Raw genomic sequence first — 17,949 nt, forward strand, 5'->3', positions numbered from 1 at the left:
AAGAGGTCGCTTGTAGTAACAAACCCACAAAGAATTATTGCCAACTCTGCAGCTCCCCTCAGCTCTACCCAACATTTTAGCCTGTTTCATCTCACTGTTTTGGTGTTTATGCCCCACAAATTTACTGTTTAGTTTGCTCTCACTGTTCTCATCAACCTCCAGCAGCTGTTTTGGTCCTCTTTCACTGCTCATTAATCTTGTTTTCAACAAAAAAAGCTCTGATAAACCCACTGCACATTACCTGCTCAGCACCAAACAGCAGGCGAAGGTAGCAACTATCTGCTGAACATAGTGGAGCATTTAGCAGCTGAAGAGCCAGATATATTGGACTGAAATTTATCAGGTGGCCAGAAACATGACTCCGAATGAATGATAATGTTGCTCCATGTCTCCTAGATGTATAAATAGGCAACTGTTTGCTAACACTGTAGCCATATCAGCTTTACAAGGTTGTTCTACAGCCCTCCAGTAGCTAAAATAATCTTATTTAATGCAATGCAATAGTAACCAGGTGCAAAAATCTTGAACACTACATATTGTTTTGGAAAATGGTCATGTGATGTAAAATCGATTTGATTTCTAGTAGATATGTAACATTGTTTTGTGGTGCTTTTTTAATAAATAAGTTTGGTGCATTTTATGCCTTTTAACAGAGAGCTGACAGTAGAGAGATGACAGATGGGGAGTCTGATACCCTGGGGACATCATGAGTCATTGTTTGCTCCTTGAACTAATAGGCCACCAGGCTGTCCTGATATGGTCCCTTTAAGAAAACTATTTGCTTCAGTTGTTTACTATAATACATGTAGGGATTTTGGAAAAAGGTAAAGTTGTGGCAGAAATCCCAAACTTTGGAATTTTGAAACAGCTCAGAAAAAGGTCTGTCCATCAGTATCAAGACAGTGACGCTTTGGGAATATTCTTGAAAATGTAAAACTGTATTTGGGGGGGAAAAAAAAGGATTTTTATCTTCAAAAACCCAAACAATGTTAAGCAACAGTGGAGTTATGACTATGAAAAAGTGGGAGAGACAGATTCAACAAAGGTTCCCAGCCAGACTCAGACTGTTGTGATTAATGGTTGGTATCTTAACCCGTGAGTCACAAGCACCCCGGGTATTATCCTCTTTATGTCACAATACATCGTCATTTTGTAATGAAAATATTAAAGTTTTGTGTCTCAAACTTTAACATGTGCAAGTACGTTTTGTCTGGAAAAACAGGTTAATGTACACTCAGAATCTGTACAAGCATTAAAGAAACGTGCCATCATCAGGTCGACATTTTAATTTGTCCAATACTGTTAACATAACACTGTCATTGTGAGCAGGTTAGCATGCTTCCTGCTGCAAATGTATGTGTAACGTTTTTCAGTAATACCATCCCAACAAAAAACAGAACTGAATATAATCTTATTACAAATACATCTAAAAGTGTGTCTGTACACATACTGTGTACCATACTATTGTTGAGAATATGTGCAGCTGTGTGTCACAGTACTAGGATACAATTATTAGCAAGGTTACGGACAATGTGATAGAAAGATTACCAGAGTGAGAGGAAGGGAAATGGTGTGTGTGTGTGTGTGTGTGTGTGTGTGTATGTGTGTGTGCATGCGGGCACGTGTGTGTGTGACAGAGAGAGAGATGTTTGTTGTGAGGTGTTGAAGGGTGAAACTGGGTTAGAAAAGCCCAATTCCTCCTACAGTAAAGCCTGCTATCAATCATGGAGATGCACACACACACTGTAAAATGCCAAAAGGATTGGCTGTGGCTGCAGTTTCATCTTTGTTGTAACAAGGAAATTCAATCAAAGCATCATCTGACTTTAACTTTGATTACTTAGATTTTTCAGCAGCTCTCTCCTTTGTTTCTTTGTTTCTCTCTCTTCCTGTCTGTCTTTGTTTTTGCTGTTATCTTTTTTTCTTTCTTGATTTTATACAGCACTTTGAGATGATGTGTACTCAGATGTGAGGGCTTTTCTCTTGATAGAAACACTGTAACAACAATCCAAGCTTTGAAAATTCATTCATGAAAAATCAGCTTTGCACTGTTCACCAAAAATTAGATACAGACACAGACTTTTACACACTGTGACCCAGTGGAAATTATCCACTGGATCCATCACTCTTACTCAAAAAGTAAGAGTAAGTGATTTGGTGGTCTGGTGACAAAATGAGAAAGTGAAATGAAGTGCATTCAGAATGGGGATGTTTCTGGCCTGTTTGGTTCCCCCAGGGGCCAGACACTGTCCTTTCTGTGCTGAATTATCTGACTTACACTTATGAAGGTCCTAACCACAAGTTTTGATCCAATATTTATTTTAATTCTATTTTTGTTGAACCTTTTCCTACTGTATGTAATGTGCTACAGCTTGCATTACCCACTTAGCCTACAATAGCTCTGTGTTAAAATGATAAAAAGTAAGAAAAAGTCATTTGGATACTGTATGAAAAGGTAGACTTTAAAACATACTGAATAATCTGCATCAGAGCTTTCCTCTGATGGTTTTCTTGTAATGTTCTGTTTAATGTTCTGCAGTATTTTTTTAATACCTGCAGAACGAGTCAGTATGGATTTATTGTTGCAGGAAGCATCAGTTTAGAGGTTCACCTGCCAAGTGTGAGATAGATGTGAAATGACTGTTTTAAACCTTAAAGAGGTCATATTATACCCTTTTTTCACAAGTTAACACAGTTCTTTGAGGTCTTAATAAAATGTATCTGACATGTATTGGTCAAAATACCACAAGGATCAAGCACTACAGCAGCCTTCTCATCCTGTCTAAACAGGAACAGCCTGTTCAGAACAGCTGGTTTGAGTGTAATTAACTTAGATTTTGCTGTGATTTAATTGCAATAAACAGATCAGAAGGATACCGAAATAACTACATCATGATGTCGATTTGTAAAAAGCCTGAATTCATCCTTTGTCAGGTCTGTCCTCAAGATGACAAGCAAACAACTGTTAAAACGCTTGTTTTTTGAATGGAGTTCGGATCGATCAGAGCTATGCTAACGTTGTAGCTACTTCATCCACACTCAAAATAACGTCATCTAAAGGCATAAATACAGCAGCTATGTTATTGTTTATACACATTAATATCTACAAATAGTGTAACTTAAAATTATATAAACTCAACGACATTTAAGATATTTATTATTGATGACAGCAGCGGCGGTGTTGTGTGACTCCGGTGTTAGTTTAGCTCCAGCTAGGTTGAGAAACGAGATTGAAGATGAATCCACTTAATCCCAAAAACTAAAAAAACAAACTGCTCCCACTGGTAAACTGCTCCGGATCAGAGCAAAATCGGGTGTTCATTCCTCCAGAGGATGAGACACCATCAGCAGTGACGCAGGACTCTTCAGCTCTGTTTCCTGGCTGGCTCTCTTCTGCAGACCTCGCTTTTTTTTTTCGCCCTCAGCTTAGCTTAGCCTAGCCTAGCCTTAGCTTAGCTTCGCCCCGTGTGAGGTAAGATGGGGGATCGAACCTGAATGGCTTGCTGAATCACAAGAGTACAGAGCAAACCAGCCCACATCAAACTGACTGGGTGGTCTTATTTCACTGTTTGTGTGTTGGTAGGCACATCAGAGACCTAAATACATACACACAAGCACTTAAAAGATGAGTTTTTCATAATATGGCCTTTTTAAGCAGCTCTGTCTGCAATGCTAGTTATCATATTATTAATCAAAATAATCAAAATGTTAATAAGCAGTTGGCCCTTTGGAGAGTATGGAACATACTCTGTGCAACCTGGTTATATATCCCTCTATGTTTAGGTGTGAGTGAATGAATTGTGCAGTGATAAATGAAATCACAGCCAACAGTTTTAGTTCATAATATAGCAGCTAGTATCAGCCCCCAGTAGAGAGTCCTCCTATAGATTCAACCTGCAGACTCCTCTCAGCACCATGTGTAAACTGCTGTGTCTATAAATGAATTGTGCAAACTCTTTCCTCCACTTTGGTACCTCGCCAGCTGGTTGCACCCTTGGCGACCGCTTAAGTCCTTTTCAAACAGAGAATACGTAATTTTGCTGGCTTCTTCAAATGTTAAAGTGATGTCTCTTTATCATTCAGGACATTTACAGGAACAGAGCGAGTTAATAGTGTTATAATGGCAAGAATGAAGACTTTCTTTGTTTTGCTTTATTTTGCCGTTTAAGTCTTAATGAATGACCATCGTGAGCACGAGGGACGCTTGTTACTGCTCCTTACAGTCAATCCACTGATGCATTTTCACGTCAGTTTCATCATTGTTATTGGAGAGCAAATTCTGCTGCCTGTTTTATTAAGTCCAACATGCATAACCATTGAATGGCAGGATGTTAAGTTGGGACTCTCATTTAATTTCCATTTGCTCACATGCTGTATATATGTATATAAGTGTATCATTGGATAGGCCTTTCCATTTAACAGTTGACATCTATGAAAACTAAACATACAGAGAGGGCATGCTGGTCTGATTATCACCTTTTGTTATATGAGGGTTTTTTTGAGGGAAAAGCTAGTTTTTGTAGACTGATCTTTACAAGTATATGAAACTGATTTGATGCATAAGAGATGGTGATCGAGATATTAAATGTATTACCGTGATGTTAGAAGGTGAAACAAGACATACATTTGTCTCAGCCCCGTGCTGTGTTAAGAGTCATGTGGAAATTGCCGTCGTGACTTTTAAGTAAAAATTTGGGCCCTTGTTCAGACATGAGATCATCATGTTAAATTACCATCAGATTAACGTAAAGGGATACATGTCTGAAAGAGCCTACAAATAGTCCTGATTAAGAAAATTGTACAATAATAATAATAATGATAATGATAATAATTATGTTATGGATATGCATGATCCCATGAGGATGAAGCCAAATGTTTTTTGTCACCCTGACCCTTACTCCAGGTTAGCAGGTCAAAATTTCCTCTTAATATAATTACATGTAATGGAAAGAGTCTATACAGAACAAATCTATACGCACCACTTTGCTGCTCTAATGTATTGTTGTAAAAGGATACCCATGTTTCTATTGAGCACCTACAGCCCAACACACACACACACACACACACACACACACACAGATATGCCAGTTGTTACGGAGAAGGTGTCATTGAATACACTGTTCTGCACCAGTCGATTGTGCAATCAACTTCATCTTTTTTGGCTTCTGTTTTATCTCCTGGGTGAACTGCCCTACAGATCTCTATTGGACACTGTGTGTGTCATGTGCTGCCTGACAGACCCAATTCACATATTCTAAACTGGGAACACAATCCATTCTGAATAGAGTTGCCCTAATTGATTTACAGATCAATGTCTGTGCTGTTTTTCCTGTGTGTGTGTGTATGTGTGTGTGTAGGTTGAAGTATTTGATGTATGTGTGGGCTGGGCTGTTCTAAAACTGACCAATGAAGGGAATCGATGAAGGTGAGGGTCTGTGATTAGTTCAATTTAATTAGTAGGAGTCTATATTTCCACATGTGCGTGTGTTTGTGCGTGTGCTTGTGTAGGATTATTTCCACCTGGGTTTGAATGAACTGATGAAAGAAAAAGTGACTTCACACACATACATTAACTGAAAGCTGCATCATGGGTAATGTAGGCAACAGGTTTTCACACAAAAGAATAACACATGGAATAAAAAACACGATATCTCTGCTTCTGCTGCATCGATTTTGACCCTTTTTTGAAACTGTCCATCAGTCCGACAGTGTTTAAGGAGTACAGCCCTAAAGTAAAGGAGTACTCTTTTAAAACAGTTTTGCTGCTCAGGAAATTGGGCGAGAAGTCAACAATCATGCAAATTACTGAATGGTAAAAGTACTGGGATTAATGGGTGGTTACATGTCACTCACTTTTCTATGAAGAACTGCTAAAATAGTCTGAGTTGGACACACTCTTTTTCACTTTCTGATGTATCATGGGAAAATTCCTGCACTCATATACTGACATTCACACAGCAGGAGTTACTGTAGAAATGATCTTCAGTAAAGATTGCTTGCGTGACAGTTCAGATGGATTTAATAATACCTAACCTTTTGAATATATGTGATTTCGTACTAAAGTCGCGTATCTAGTATCAAAAAATCCTGCGGTTGGTCTTTGCTTTCACACCAGCCTAAACAAACTGAACTATACGACCAAACACACCACAGTTCATTTGAAACCCAACCAAACAAGTAAAGTGTGAAAGCACCCGCATACACTGTGAATTCTTTATCAAATAGGACGTGATATAACAAAATGTCTTCACAACTTTGTAGTGCTATCAGAATTCCTTAGCTGTCAGCAGAAACACAGCGTCATCTTCCACAAAAGAATGAAGGGATAAATGGGCTGAAGGATTCTATAGATACATTTCTCAAAAGGGATGAATAAGTACGATTGGAAGAAAAAAGTGAGATATGAGGGAGGGAATGTGTAAAAGGAAGGTTAAATGTGAAAAGAAGAAGAATGGAGACAGGTGTGGAGGAATAGAGGCTGATTGCCTGACTGATTTCATGAGTCACTTCTCTGCAGGCGAGAGGCTGGAGAGACAGGTGGCTGAGTGTGTGTGTGTGTGTGTGTGTGTGTGTGTGTGTGTGTGTGTGTGTGTGTGTGTGTCCATGTCTCACTGTGTTGTGTGTGGCAGTAATCTTATTAGTTGTGTGAGTGTGTGTGTCTAAGCGTACAGAGATACTGACCAGACATGATCTTTGATGTTCAAAAGTGCCATCCTGAGAAGGAATATGCTCAGGAGAGGATAAAGGTCACAACACACACACACACACACACACACACACACACACACATACACACACACACTTTTATAGGAAATGTAGTGGTTGATCGACCCAGTTGCAGGTTTATACAGACAAACAGCAGATAAACACACATTTTTGAACAGACAAAAGTGTCATCTATTGCATACTTAACTGTTCATTTTCACTGGGGGTCAGTATTCTTCAGATCTGTAAATTAAATCATGTCATCACAAATTAATAGTAACCAAAGCCTTTTACCATTTCTAAATACCAAATTTAAAGCTCCTATGTGTAGCATTTGAAAATGACAACTTTGGTGCCGTCTAGTGGTAGTGGTAAAAAGACACTATGGCAGACAACAATGAATGTAAATACTCACTCGAGGACAAAATGTTTATTAATCTGCAGCTGAAAATAGTCGCCAACTAATGCGCTATTTACTCCAGTCTGAGTAACATTTGTTGAAAACTACAGTGGCCAGCTGTTGTAGGAAATTACTGAGCCTTTTTAAAAAATGAAACTATATTTTTGTTATCAGTTTTTAAAGAATTTTGTCTTCAGTAGGAACCAATGGGCTTTGGGCTGAGAGCCACAGACAGGATAGGAAAGTCAGAAAATATTGAGAGATGCACCGACACGTTGGTTTTTGGACTTTTCATGGAATTTGCTAACATCAAAAATATAGAATTACACCAGCCTTATTCTTAAAGGAATAGGTTGACACTTTGGGAAATGACTGCACTCATGTCTGTTTGCTAAATATGAAGCTAGAACTAATTAGCAATTAGCTTTGCTCAGCATAAAGACATTTAGGGGTTTTTAAGCTAACCACCTGCCATCTCTAGCTTCTTACCTAGCATACAGACATGCTAGTCAAAAATGTATCCTCCACAATCCTGTTTTTTTCCTCTTTGTTAGGGAATTCCAGCTGATGTTTGCATATTAGCCAATAAACCTGGCTAATATGCTTACATGGCTAATGTTAGCTATGATTAAATATTGCCCAATCCTCATAGGTAATGTTATTTTCAAGAGTCTGAATGTTACAGATGGAGACACCCAAAGGTGTAAGTTGGGTGCTTTTTGGTAGCCTTGCTAGCTTGTCTTCTTGTGCTGTAGAATGTAAACAGTGAACTGTAGAAATCAAGTCTCAGCAGCCGCTGATTTGTAAGAAGGGTGTCACTGATGTACAGTGACTGCGAAACCTTGTTGGCATTTTATTTTTACCACTAAAAAATTACTGAGTGCACTTGTAAGAAGTCCCACAACTGATAATTACTTGTGATAGAGGCACGCCATCTCTGTTCACACTGATTATACCAATGTATCACAGTTCATTTGACACTGATACACTGACGTTTAACACTTTCTTCAGTATGTCTGGGAAGAGTTTGAACTGTGGTTGGGTGTGTGTTGTTGTTGCTGGTTCGTGTGAACACTATTGATTCCGTGTCATCACACACAGGAAGGGCCAACACAGTATCAATGAGAGAGCATCTGTGAATCAATATTGTGCCCTTGTTGTGCTTTACATCTGGTTTTGACAGGCTGCCATCCTTGTATGTCTCTCTGTGTGTATTATTAATAACTGATCATTATTCATGCAGGTAAACGACTGGCCTATTGAGTCAGGTAGTGCAATCAAAACCCATTTAAATGTAATTAGTATTTTTCTTTATCTACACAGGTTGAAACACATGTACTGTTTTTCATTGTTTGTATCTTTTCATGTAAGTTTGAAGCGCTGTTCTTCTCTGTGATGGTATATTGCGGCTTCTGGTGTCTACTTTTATCACATACACCTAAATGCTTATTTAGTCTATTGCATAGTTTGACTTCTGCTGCAATGATTACAGCTCTTTTCTGGAAGTCAAGGGTTGCCAGTATTAAAACTGAATACTTAAATCACATTGAAATCACAATTTTTATTTATGTAGGCATCATGTTCTGTATAACAAAATATACAATTCAAAATAAAATATCTTATCTTCATTTTCATGTTTGAAAATGCATAATTACTGCCAATATGAAGATAAGAACTCCGCTGACAAATAGGTTTCAGTATATTTGATTACATAACGCTTTAATTTTTATTGTCAAATTGACAAACTGTAATTTGAACTATATCCTTATTTTAGCTCTTTCTAATAGAAATAAAATGTATTGGTTATTTTCATAATGGCAGGATTCTTCCAGCCCTCTTTTGTGAAATCTTTCAAAGTCATGCACTAAAATCCTGTGGCAGGATATAACTGATCATATCTGATTGAATGCACCACGTTGAACACCAGAGAACACCTTGCTACATGTTTCTGGTCAGGGTTGCCTTGTATTAGCAAATTCGTGCATGTACTATTTCCGTTATGTGTTCTAGCCAGCCAAACTCGATTTCCATGAGCCAGGAAGTGAGTGCCTTGCTCCTTTATTGACCATCTCCGTGTATGACAAGTGAAAATTTATGAGTGAAACTGTAATAAACAAAAAACAGAAGAGACTTAGAATGTCTCTTAGTTAGCATAGCAAAGTTACTGTATGATTACAACACAGCTGGACAATAAGTCCTAATGTTCAACAGAATTACAAGCAAATGACTAACATGGTCATAGATTAGCAAGTAATGCTATCGTAAATTAGCATCATTTCAACATCAAAATGAATTGACTTGATGAAAAAACTTACACAATGCACAGCATATCTCTTGCAACATATCAAAATAAAGGTCAATCATGAGTTCAGTACAAACCAATGTGATACTGTGTGTCTATCTGGATAGTCTATTTCAGCATGAATTGTGATCAATTAGCACAAGCAATGTACATTAACCATTTATTACTGAGCTATATCAGAGGGCAGAACAGTGCATGTTTTTCTTGAGTATTGTTTGATTGTCCTTGTCCTGTTTGATTTTAGTGTGGACATAGGGCTCACTGGAAAGCAGTATTGATACTTTGTTGATTATAATTTCAATATAATTATTAAATGATGTCTTTTTAATACTGACATTCCTGGACTTCCATATGTTTCTGATGTTGAGGTGATCAAATATTCCCAGTAACATGAACGCTTAAAGAAAGAAAATGGAAGGAAAGGAGAGGACTTTTTGGAGAGTAGGGCACTAAATAAATGCATTACATTTGCTCATTCTATGCATGATGGTGCTTATCCAAGCTTAGTCATTATGGCTCTTTTATGCTGATACTGAAGCTCATTGGTTTCGTTTCACTGGACATAATAGCATATCATCAAACCCGAGTTATGATAACATAGCCAATGGAACGTTGAGTTCTGTACTGAGCACATGACCTGAAACGGAATACTTAAAGAAATAATATAAAATGCAGTGATCTAGTTTCGCAACTCTCTAGAGACATAAAAATGGTACAAAACCAAGCATCCATGACAGGAACGTCACATGCACAGAGGTTGTGGAGGAGTGTACAGTGGGTTTATCAGAGCCTTTTTTTCTTTTTGGCTAAAAACAGCTGTCTGCTGCTGCTGGAAACAAGATTGATAGCAGAGAGACAAGTTGCAGGTAAAACTAAAACACTGAGTTAAAAGATGCTAAAATGCTTCGTAGAGGGGAAATGTCTGTCACTATGAGTGACTACTTTGCATGTAGTCATTTAATTTTTATTTAACCAGGAAAAGTCTCAATGAGAATCTCTTTTACAAGAGTGTCCTGTCATAAACGGACAGCAGCACAATTAACAGGGTTGCAGACAAAAACATAACAATTTACAATGAAAATAAAGAATAAATTATAGAAATGTAAAATATTAAAATATTCATGAGTATTCGTTGAAGACATCAACATCAAGCATCAAACGGGCAATATTAGTCAATCAAAGCATCTACAGCCAGATATGCCTGCCTCCAAGTCATTTAGAATTACTTTAAAGGTTCAATGTGTAAGATTTGGCCAGAATTTTAGTTGAAAACATTCTGAAATTAACTAAAACTATCAAAAGCATGTGAAGAAATAACAGTTTTGACCTTATGTCAAAGACTTAAATGTATTGTGTTGCAGAGATATTAACTGAAGTTAGCATGCAAACCAGCTGCACTGTCTTGTAATACCACTTTGTACCACAGGGGCGATAGATAGTGAGTCACTGTAGTATCCAGTCTTCCCTCAGTCCAACATGAGAAGAAGAAGTAGCGCTGCCCAGAGCCACCTGTAGGACTGTTAATATGTCACTTTATTAAGTTTTGATATTTTTTAAGGTGAGAAACTAACCATGTAGATTCCCAATATGTGGTCAGTTTATCCAAATAACGTCTATTTGGAAAGTTTCTCCGACAACGCAGATGCTGGCTGTATGGGACATCAGCTCGTTCAGAAAAACTGCTGTTTTACTATTAGTGAGTTCTATGACATTTTATAATTTACAGCTATCCTAGGGGCATGTGTGTAACTATTTAGTTGTTACTTTGCGTTATGTTGTAATTTATCTCCGTGATAGAATCGCTTTCTAATCTGTGCAGCTCATTTGTAATTTACTGTTGTCTCTAATGTGTCCATAGCATTTTGATATCTTGGCAGTGCCATAGCACAGATTCACTGTAAACAGTAAGCTTTACGCTATATTCAGTGAGTGATAATAATGGTGGGGTGATTTGGGGTTTGGGGGGAAGGGTGGGGAGGGGGTGATGTGCTGCCCCCTATTTGTTTGGATCAGGTAGCCAATTCTTACACATTGAACCTTTAAATGCATCCAGTGAGACCAGTTCCTGAAGATTCAAGTAGTTTTGCAACTGATTCCAAGCCAAAGGAGCAGCATATTTAAATACCATTTTTCCCAGTTCAGTATGGGCTTTAGGCACAGATAGTGTTAATATAAAAATATTGATAAGAGCAGCTTTAATTCAATTGCAACATTGGTCTGAAAAATTTCAATTAGACATTTTCCCCAACTCCTTCAGTCCTTGAACCTGGCATAACTCAATGAAGAGTGGAGGCCAACAGAGGCTTCCAGGCTTCCTAGCAATGTGATTATTTATTTATGGTGAACCTACTAATGTCTACTTATGATTGCAGTGATGACTTATTCATGGTATAATTCATACACATCCTGGAATCCTGAATACAGTACATCCTGAGCACAGTATTTATTTAAGGTGGGTCAGTTGAATACAGGTTCGTCATAGCCCTAGAGGCACTCTGCTTCCATTAAGAATGTGACAAACAAAGATTATTGTTGTATTTACACATTCATGTGTACAACATTTGTTCCAGTCAATGACATCTGTGCATGTATTTACATGATTGTGTACTTATCCATTTAGTCTGATCCTGTGTGTTTGTTTAATGTTTAATAGTCTTTTGTCCTGAGCCACTTAGCTAAACCAACATTACCATAATGATAAGCCTCTCCCTGTCTCCTTTTTTGCCAGCCTTGTGTTTGTGGGTGTGTGTGTGTGCAACTATGTGTGTATTAATGACCCCCTTGTTAAAGTTTAATGTCTCTGTTCCACTGTTGTCAGGGAGATTTACCACTGAGCCCTATGTGAAATGTTTGCCCCACTGCTCCTAGGATGATGGCAAACACACACAAACACACACACAAGGCTGCACATGTTCATCTGCATACACAGAATGCATAATTGGTCATATTTGTGCTGTACTTCGCACATGGCTTACTCCAGCACTGGGTCATGCACAGTGTCATCTCCTCCATAGCTCTTTGTGCTCGCACTAGTCCATTCACAGACTGAAGAAGTGTATTGAAAAAAACATAACATTAATGAATTAATTAATTTTGAAAACATCACGTCCATACTCAAAGCAGATTATATAGTTTGAGGTCTCCTTATCTAATTAACTAATGCATTCTCATAGGATTAGAGCTCCACAGTGAGGATCTGTTCAAATATTCAGTCACGACCGATGACATTTCTAACAGAGAAGATATGAACTCTCTATAAAGGAGACATAAGGACACAGGCTAAGAGTACAGTATGTTCATCAGAGCTTTTATTTTGTAAAAACAGCTGCTGCTGATGCTGCTGGAAATGAGAGCAGAATTTGAAAATCAAACAGTGAGCTGAGAGGGGATAAAAGATTGTGTGGAGCTGAAGGGAACTTGAGCGGCACCTTGCATTTCATTTGATCTCTTATTAACATAAAAAATACGGTGCAGTTTTAACGGTTAAGGGACAAATGAAGACACCACAGTCATGTTTGCACAGAGAGGTTAATACTGTAACCCTTGCGTGACCAGTGGCATTACAACATACCGAATGCTGAAAGAGAAAGATGAAGAGATCAGGGTGTTTGAAATGGAAATCGAACTAGATGGAAGCAGGGAATAAACAGCTTGGCATGATGGGTAATCACATCGGACTCTGATTAGAGAACAGGTTAGGCCTTGTACCTTTTCATTTCCTGGATACAGTGCCTCCTTGATGCTGCCTCCTGTAATATCCTTTGTAGAGTTACAGCTTCATGTCATGGTGCCACACACACACACACACACACACACAAACACATACACAATGACATGTTACAAGCAGCCATCCTGCATACGTGCCCTCAGTAACAGTGTGTGCCACCAGCATGAATAATGAACGATAATGTTGTGCTCCTCACTCTTCAATGAATAATATATATATATATCCATTTCTGTCTCTCTCTGTCTCTCTATCTCTTTGTCTGTCCATTTCTTAGAGATACCAAAGAGGGAGATGAGGGAAGACCTGTCTGATGAAGAGTGAATGAAAGGAGGACGGAGTGAAGGAAAAACGCAAGAGGGACGAGAGGCAAAGAAGGAGAGAAACGAATCCATCAGGAGAAGACAAAAGGAAACAGGAGGGCGAGAGAGGGGAGGGAGATGTGAGGAGGGAAGCTCCACGGCAGAGGAGAGACGGAGTTGAGGACTGATAGAAACAGGAAGAGCTAGAGGGAGGAGAAACACAAAAAGTCTTGAGAGAGATCAAAAAAAAAAAAAAAAAAAAAAAAAGCTGGAAGCTTCGGAGAGGTAGGAAGGGAAAGCAAGGGACTGGTTAAGGGAGGGAATAAACATCTGAATGGTCTCCACAGCAACGGCCAGCAGGTTACCCCCCCTCCGAAGATGGCCTCCAACTTCAATGACATCGTCAAGCAGGGCTATGTACGCATGCGCAGCCGCAAGCTGGGGGTGAGTGTGTGTGCATGTGTCTACCTTTGTTTTTCCATTGATGACTTATTACATCCATCAGAAATCTTCTCAAATCACTAATCTCGTCTTTACACTGTAAAGTTCAACATTGTTAACAGGTCGACTTCTCTCAAATTTAGATTTTTCTTAAAGTAGCTGCAAGTTTCCACCAACTGGGTGAGCTGTGAAGCAGTAATCACACTGTGATGTTGTTTATGCTACATACTGTTTACTGTTCATATACTTTATTAATATGGGTGTAATTTTTTGCTGTACCTTGCTTTTTCATGGAATTTGCTTACATTTGCATATTTAATGAGATATGCCTGAAAACATGCACTTTTCATTCGTATCTCTTCCTGCAGTTTTAAGACTGCTAACATTGATCAACTGTACAAGATTTCAATATAATAACATGTACAGTTTAAAAATAAGTATAAAAGTAGTATAAGTTTCAAAACTGATAAAAGTCTATGGAGGCCCATTCACTCCCATTATATTTATAACTCGGTCCTGTTTACAGTGCAAACTATTCAAATTTCAAAATGCTCAGTATTGCACACTGGTGAACATAGCTTTGCTAGCTTGTGCTACATTTCACATCCTCTCCTCTGAGAAATTAACAATGTAGTACAAAGTCAAGAGGTTGTGATATGTAACACAACAAGCTAGCAAAGCTCTGTAAACTGAACCAGGTTCCCACACAAGCTCAGTGGCGTCAGCCTTACATAGAATTACTCTCCAGAGACTGAAAACATGATCACTCTTATTAGTCTTTGGAGCTATTTCTAAACAAACTTATGTGCCCAAACAGTGTGGCTCCTTGATGTGTTTTTAATAGTTTTTGGACAATAACGGAGGTCTACAGCACAGAGGAGATATATCAAGCTTTGGATAAAACTTGTAAGAACATCAATTTATTGTTGGTTTGGCTCTGAAAACCCTAGAAAATCGCCAGCCATATCCTTTAAGTCAAGTCCAAGACAAGTCTAGATCCAAGCAGTTTTGAGAATGAGTCAAGAGTGTCCAGAATGGCTTAAGACAGGACAAGACTGAGACCACAATGGTGCCCGTTGTGTGACTCAGAATGGTTCAGAGTGGCTTTTATATACTTCCCTTCAAAAGCTAAAAAAAATGCTAATGTGTTTCTGTTGTACAAATTAAAAATGCAAGTTAAACTGCATCAATGTGTCTGTGTCACACACAAAAGACCGAACTACTACTACAACTCTTAAACTGGCAATAAAACTATCTGCATGGCAAGATACTAATGTAAGTGGAAACATATGGGGTTTTTTTTGTAATTTTGGTAAACCAACTCTTTAAGTAAAGATGACAATAATGAGAAGTAGGTTAATGTCATTATTGTCTTGAAACAAGGCCAGCAGATCAGCAGAAAAACCATTACAAGAAGTAGATTTATGTTAGAGGCAAAAACTACATATGTATGTATGCTACTGAATGACTTCAAGATGTATATTTTGTTTGACCTCTTGTTAAACAGATTGAACATCTCCACCATCCAGTCTGTGTACATTGTGCTCCTGCCTGTGGCTCGAGCTGCATGAACTGCATGGGGAATGGTAATTTGAGTGAGTGTGAGTCATATTCAAATAGCGTAGGCAGTGGAATTCAACTTATTTTTTTCTTTTGCATGACTCATAATATGGAAACCAACACAAATCAATTTGAGTCAGGTTCTCACTTCAAATAATGGTCTCCTATCACCGCTCACACAGCCAAATGAATGATGCTGGTTAGCTCTCTGAGGGGACGGATGAAATTCACATTCCAGCATGAACTCAGTGTATAACATATTAAAATACATTTTCTTCTCTTCAAGTTTTAGCTCAGTTAATGGCTTAAATATTGACAACAATATGGCCTATGGGAAAAAATTTTTTTTTTAATACTTGACCTACACTGACCATTCTGTTTATTCTTAAAGTGTCTTGTGTATGAGTGTGTGTGTATGTGTGTGTAAGAGAAAGAGAAAAACTGTGTGGTGTTTTTGTGCCTACTCTTACTTGCAGATCCAGACCTTATTGCTGAAACAACAAAAAAATGAAGGCTGGAAAGCGATTGTTAATGTGCTGCATGTGTGTCTGTGTGCATCAGCAACACACAGTCACAGAGTCAACAACGCATACTTGAAAATTGCCTTAAGGATTAGAGTTTGGCTTAATCTTGAAATAAAGCCCACACACTCAGATTTGTAGACATGATAGAAGCATGGCTCCAAGGATGGCAATGTAGGTCAGTCCACTGCTTTGATCCAGACTGAAATATCTTGACAACTATTGGATGGATTGCTATGAAAATCTGGACAGACATTCATGATCCCCAGAGGATGAATCCTATTGACCTTTGTGATCCTGACTTTTTTATTTTTCCTTTAGTGCAGTGAACTACCTCAACATCTACTTGCTGACATACATATCTAAAACCCTTTTCACACATGCAGTCTATCACTGAAATGTTCAGGAACATTTCCTGCATGAGGTCATGTGTGAATGGGAGTAGGGATTGATATTCAGGGAAATCTGGACCGTTTCCCACCTCAAGACCTAGTAACATTTCAGGGAAAATGCAGGTAGGGCTGTGTTGTGAATGAAAGCAGACGGTCACAAGAATCTGCTTTGACAGTGCTTTTGCAGGAGATTTGTCTTGCAAACTTGTTGAATATTAAATACATTACATGAACATTGGCACCAAACAGCTCCTCGCCCGCAAATCAGCGCTGATTTTTCTCCCAAACCCCAGATTATCATGTGAATTTAATCTGTAAAATGTATTTACCTAATGCAGCACAGACTTGGAATTGTATAACAAAGTGAAATAGGCTGATTTTTTTTCTATACTTTTTGAGACTGGATGGCTTTGGAAATTGTTAAATTCTTTTTTTCACAATAAGTGTTTTTAATTAGCCTTTATAATATCATTTAGAAACAAGAGATGCTTTCCTGTATGTTTGTATTCATATTTAACTCAGCCTGCCACAAACACACCCCCCCCCCCCTTAGGCTACTTGGTTCCTTCCAGCTTGAAAGCCCTGCATAGTATCAGCGGAGCTCGTAGACTGTGGCAGTCGTGCTGAATTGTTGTAAATTGTGGTTGTCATAACAGCAGTGTGAGGTATGAATAAGCATTCTCAGCTCACGCCATAAAACAGTTTGACATTATTGGAATGAATTTGTAAAAGTGATTTATCATCAGTGGTCTTAAGTATAACCCACAAGTAATTAACGTAGTGTTGGCTTGTTGTCCTTTTCTATTATTAGTAGATAACTTATTATTGTTGCTGTCCCCCAAAAAACTGACAGCACTGTTAGTCTTTTGCCAACATTTTCTTGTTCAATAATGCTATTAAATTCAATATTGAACAGTAAATTACTGGACTGTCATTCAATTATTGTTCTAGATGGTTACTGCCTTCCTCACTGGTCTGCCTAGACAGACTGTGAGCAGACTACCGCAGCCGGAATCTTAACGAGAAAGACCAAATTCAATCACAGCACACCTGTAGATCTCTCCACTGGTTAGTTTCAGAACAGACTGCAAGATTATACTCCTTTTCTATAAAGTCCTAACCGGCCTTTCTCCACAGTACCTCTCTGACCTATTCATTCAATCTGAACTCTGAGGCTCAGACCTTCAAGTTGTTCTGAGATTCAAAACAAAAATGGTGAAGCAGCTTTTGGTTTCTGTGGCCCCAGCTGCTGGAATACCTCGTCAGATTGTATTAGATGTGCTTCATCATCAAGCGTGTTTAAAAGCAGACTGAGGACCTTCCTGTTTTCCTGTGCGTTTGATTACTTTTTGGTTACTTGGCTATGTTTGCATGCGTATGTATGTACAGTGTATGTGTGTATGCAGTGTGTGTACAGTATGCATTGTACAGTATATGTGTATGATGTACATTACCAGTCAAAAGTTTGAACACACCTTCCCATTGATTTGAATGAGAAAGTGTGTCCATTCTTTTGACTGGTAATGTATACATGTACATACTGCATATGTAAAAGCTTTTTTGTGTGTGTGGGTTCTGGTTTTTTAATGTGAAGCACATTGA

The 17,949-nt window shown here is 38.4% G+C and overlaps 1 protein-coding gene across 1 annotated transcript in view; it reads left to right on the plus strand.

Annotated features, from left to right (window-relative positions):
• Positions 1-17,949, plus strand: part of dok4 (docking protein 4) — a 76,698-nt gene that overhangs the window by 22,727 nt on the left and 36,022 nt on the right. The window contains exon 2 of the mRNA XM_044352335.1: positions 13,409-13,877. Within this exon, the coding sequence (XP_044208270.1) occupies positions 13,812-13,877 (66 nt within the window). The 5' untranslated portion in view covers positions 13,409-13,811. The remainder of the gene's footprint in view (positions 1-13,408; positions 13,878-17,949) is intronic.

Source organism: Thunnus albacares, chromosome 1 (genome assembly GCF_914725855.1).
Source record: "Thunnus albacares chromosome 1, fThuAlb1.1, whole genome shotgun sequence".
In the NCBI taxonomy this organism is placed as follows: Eukaryota; Metazoa; Chordata; class Actinopteri; order Scombriformes; family Scombridae; genus Thunnus; species Thunnus albacares.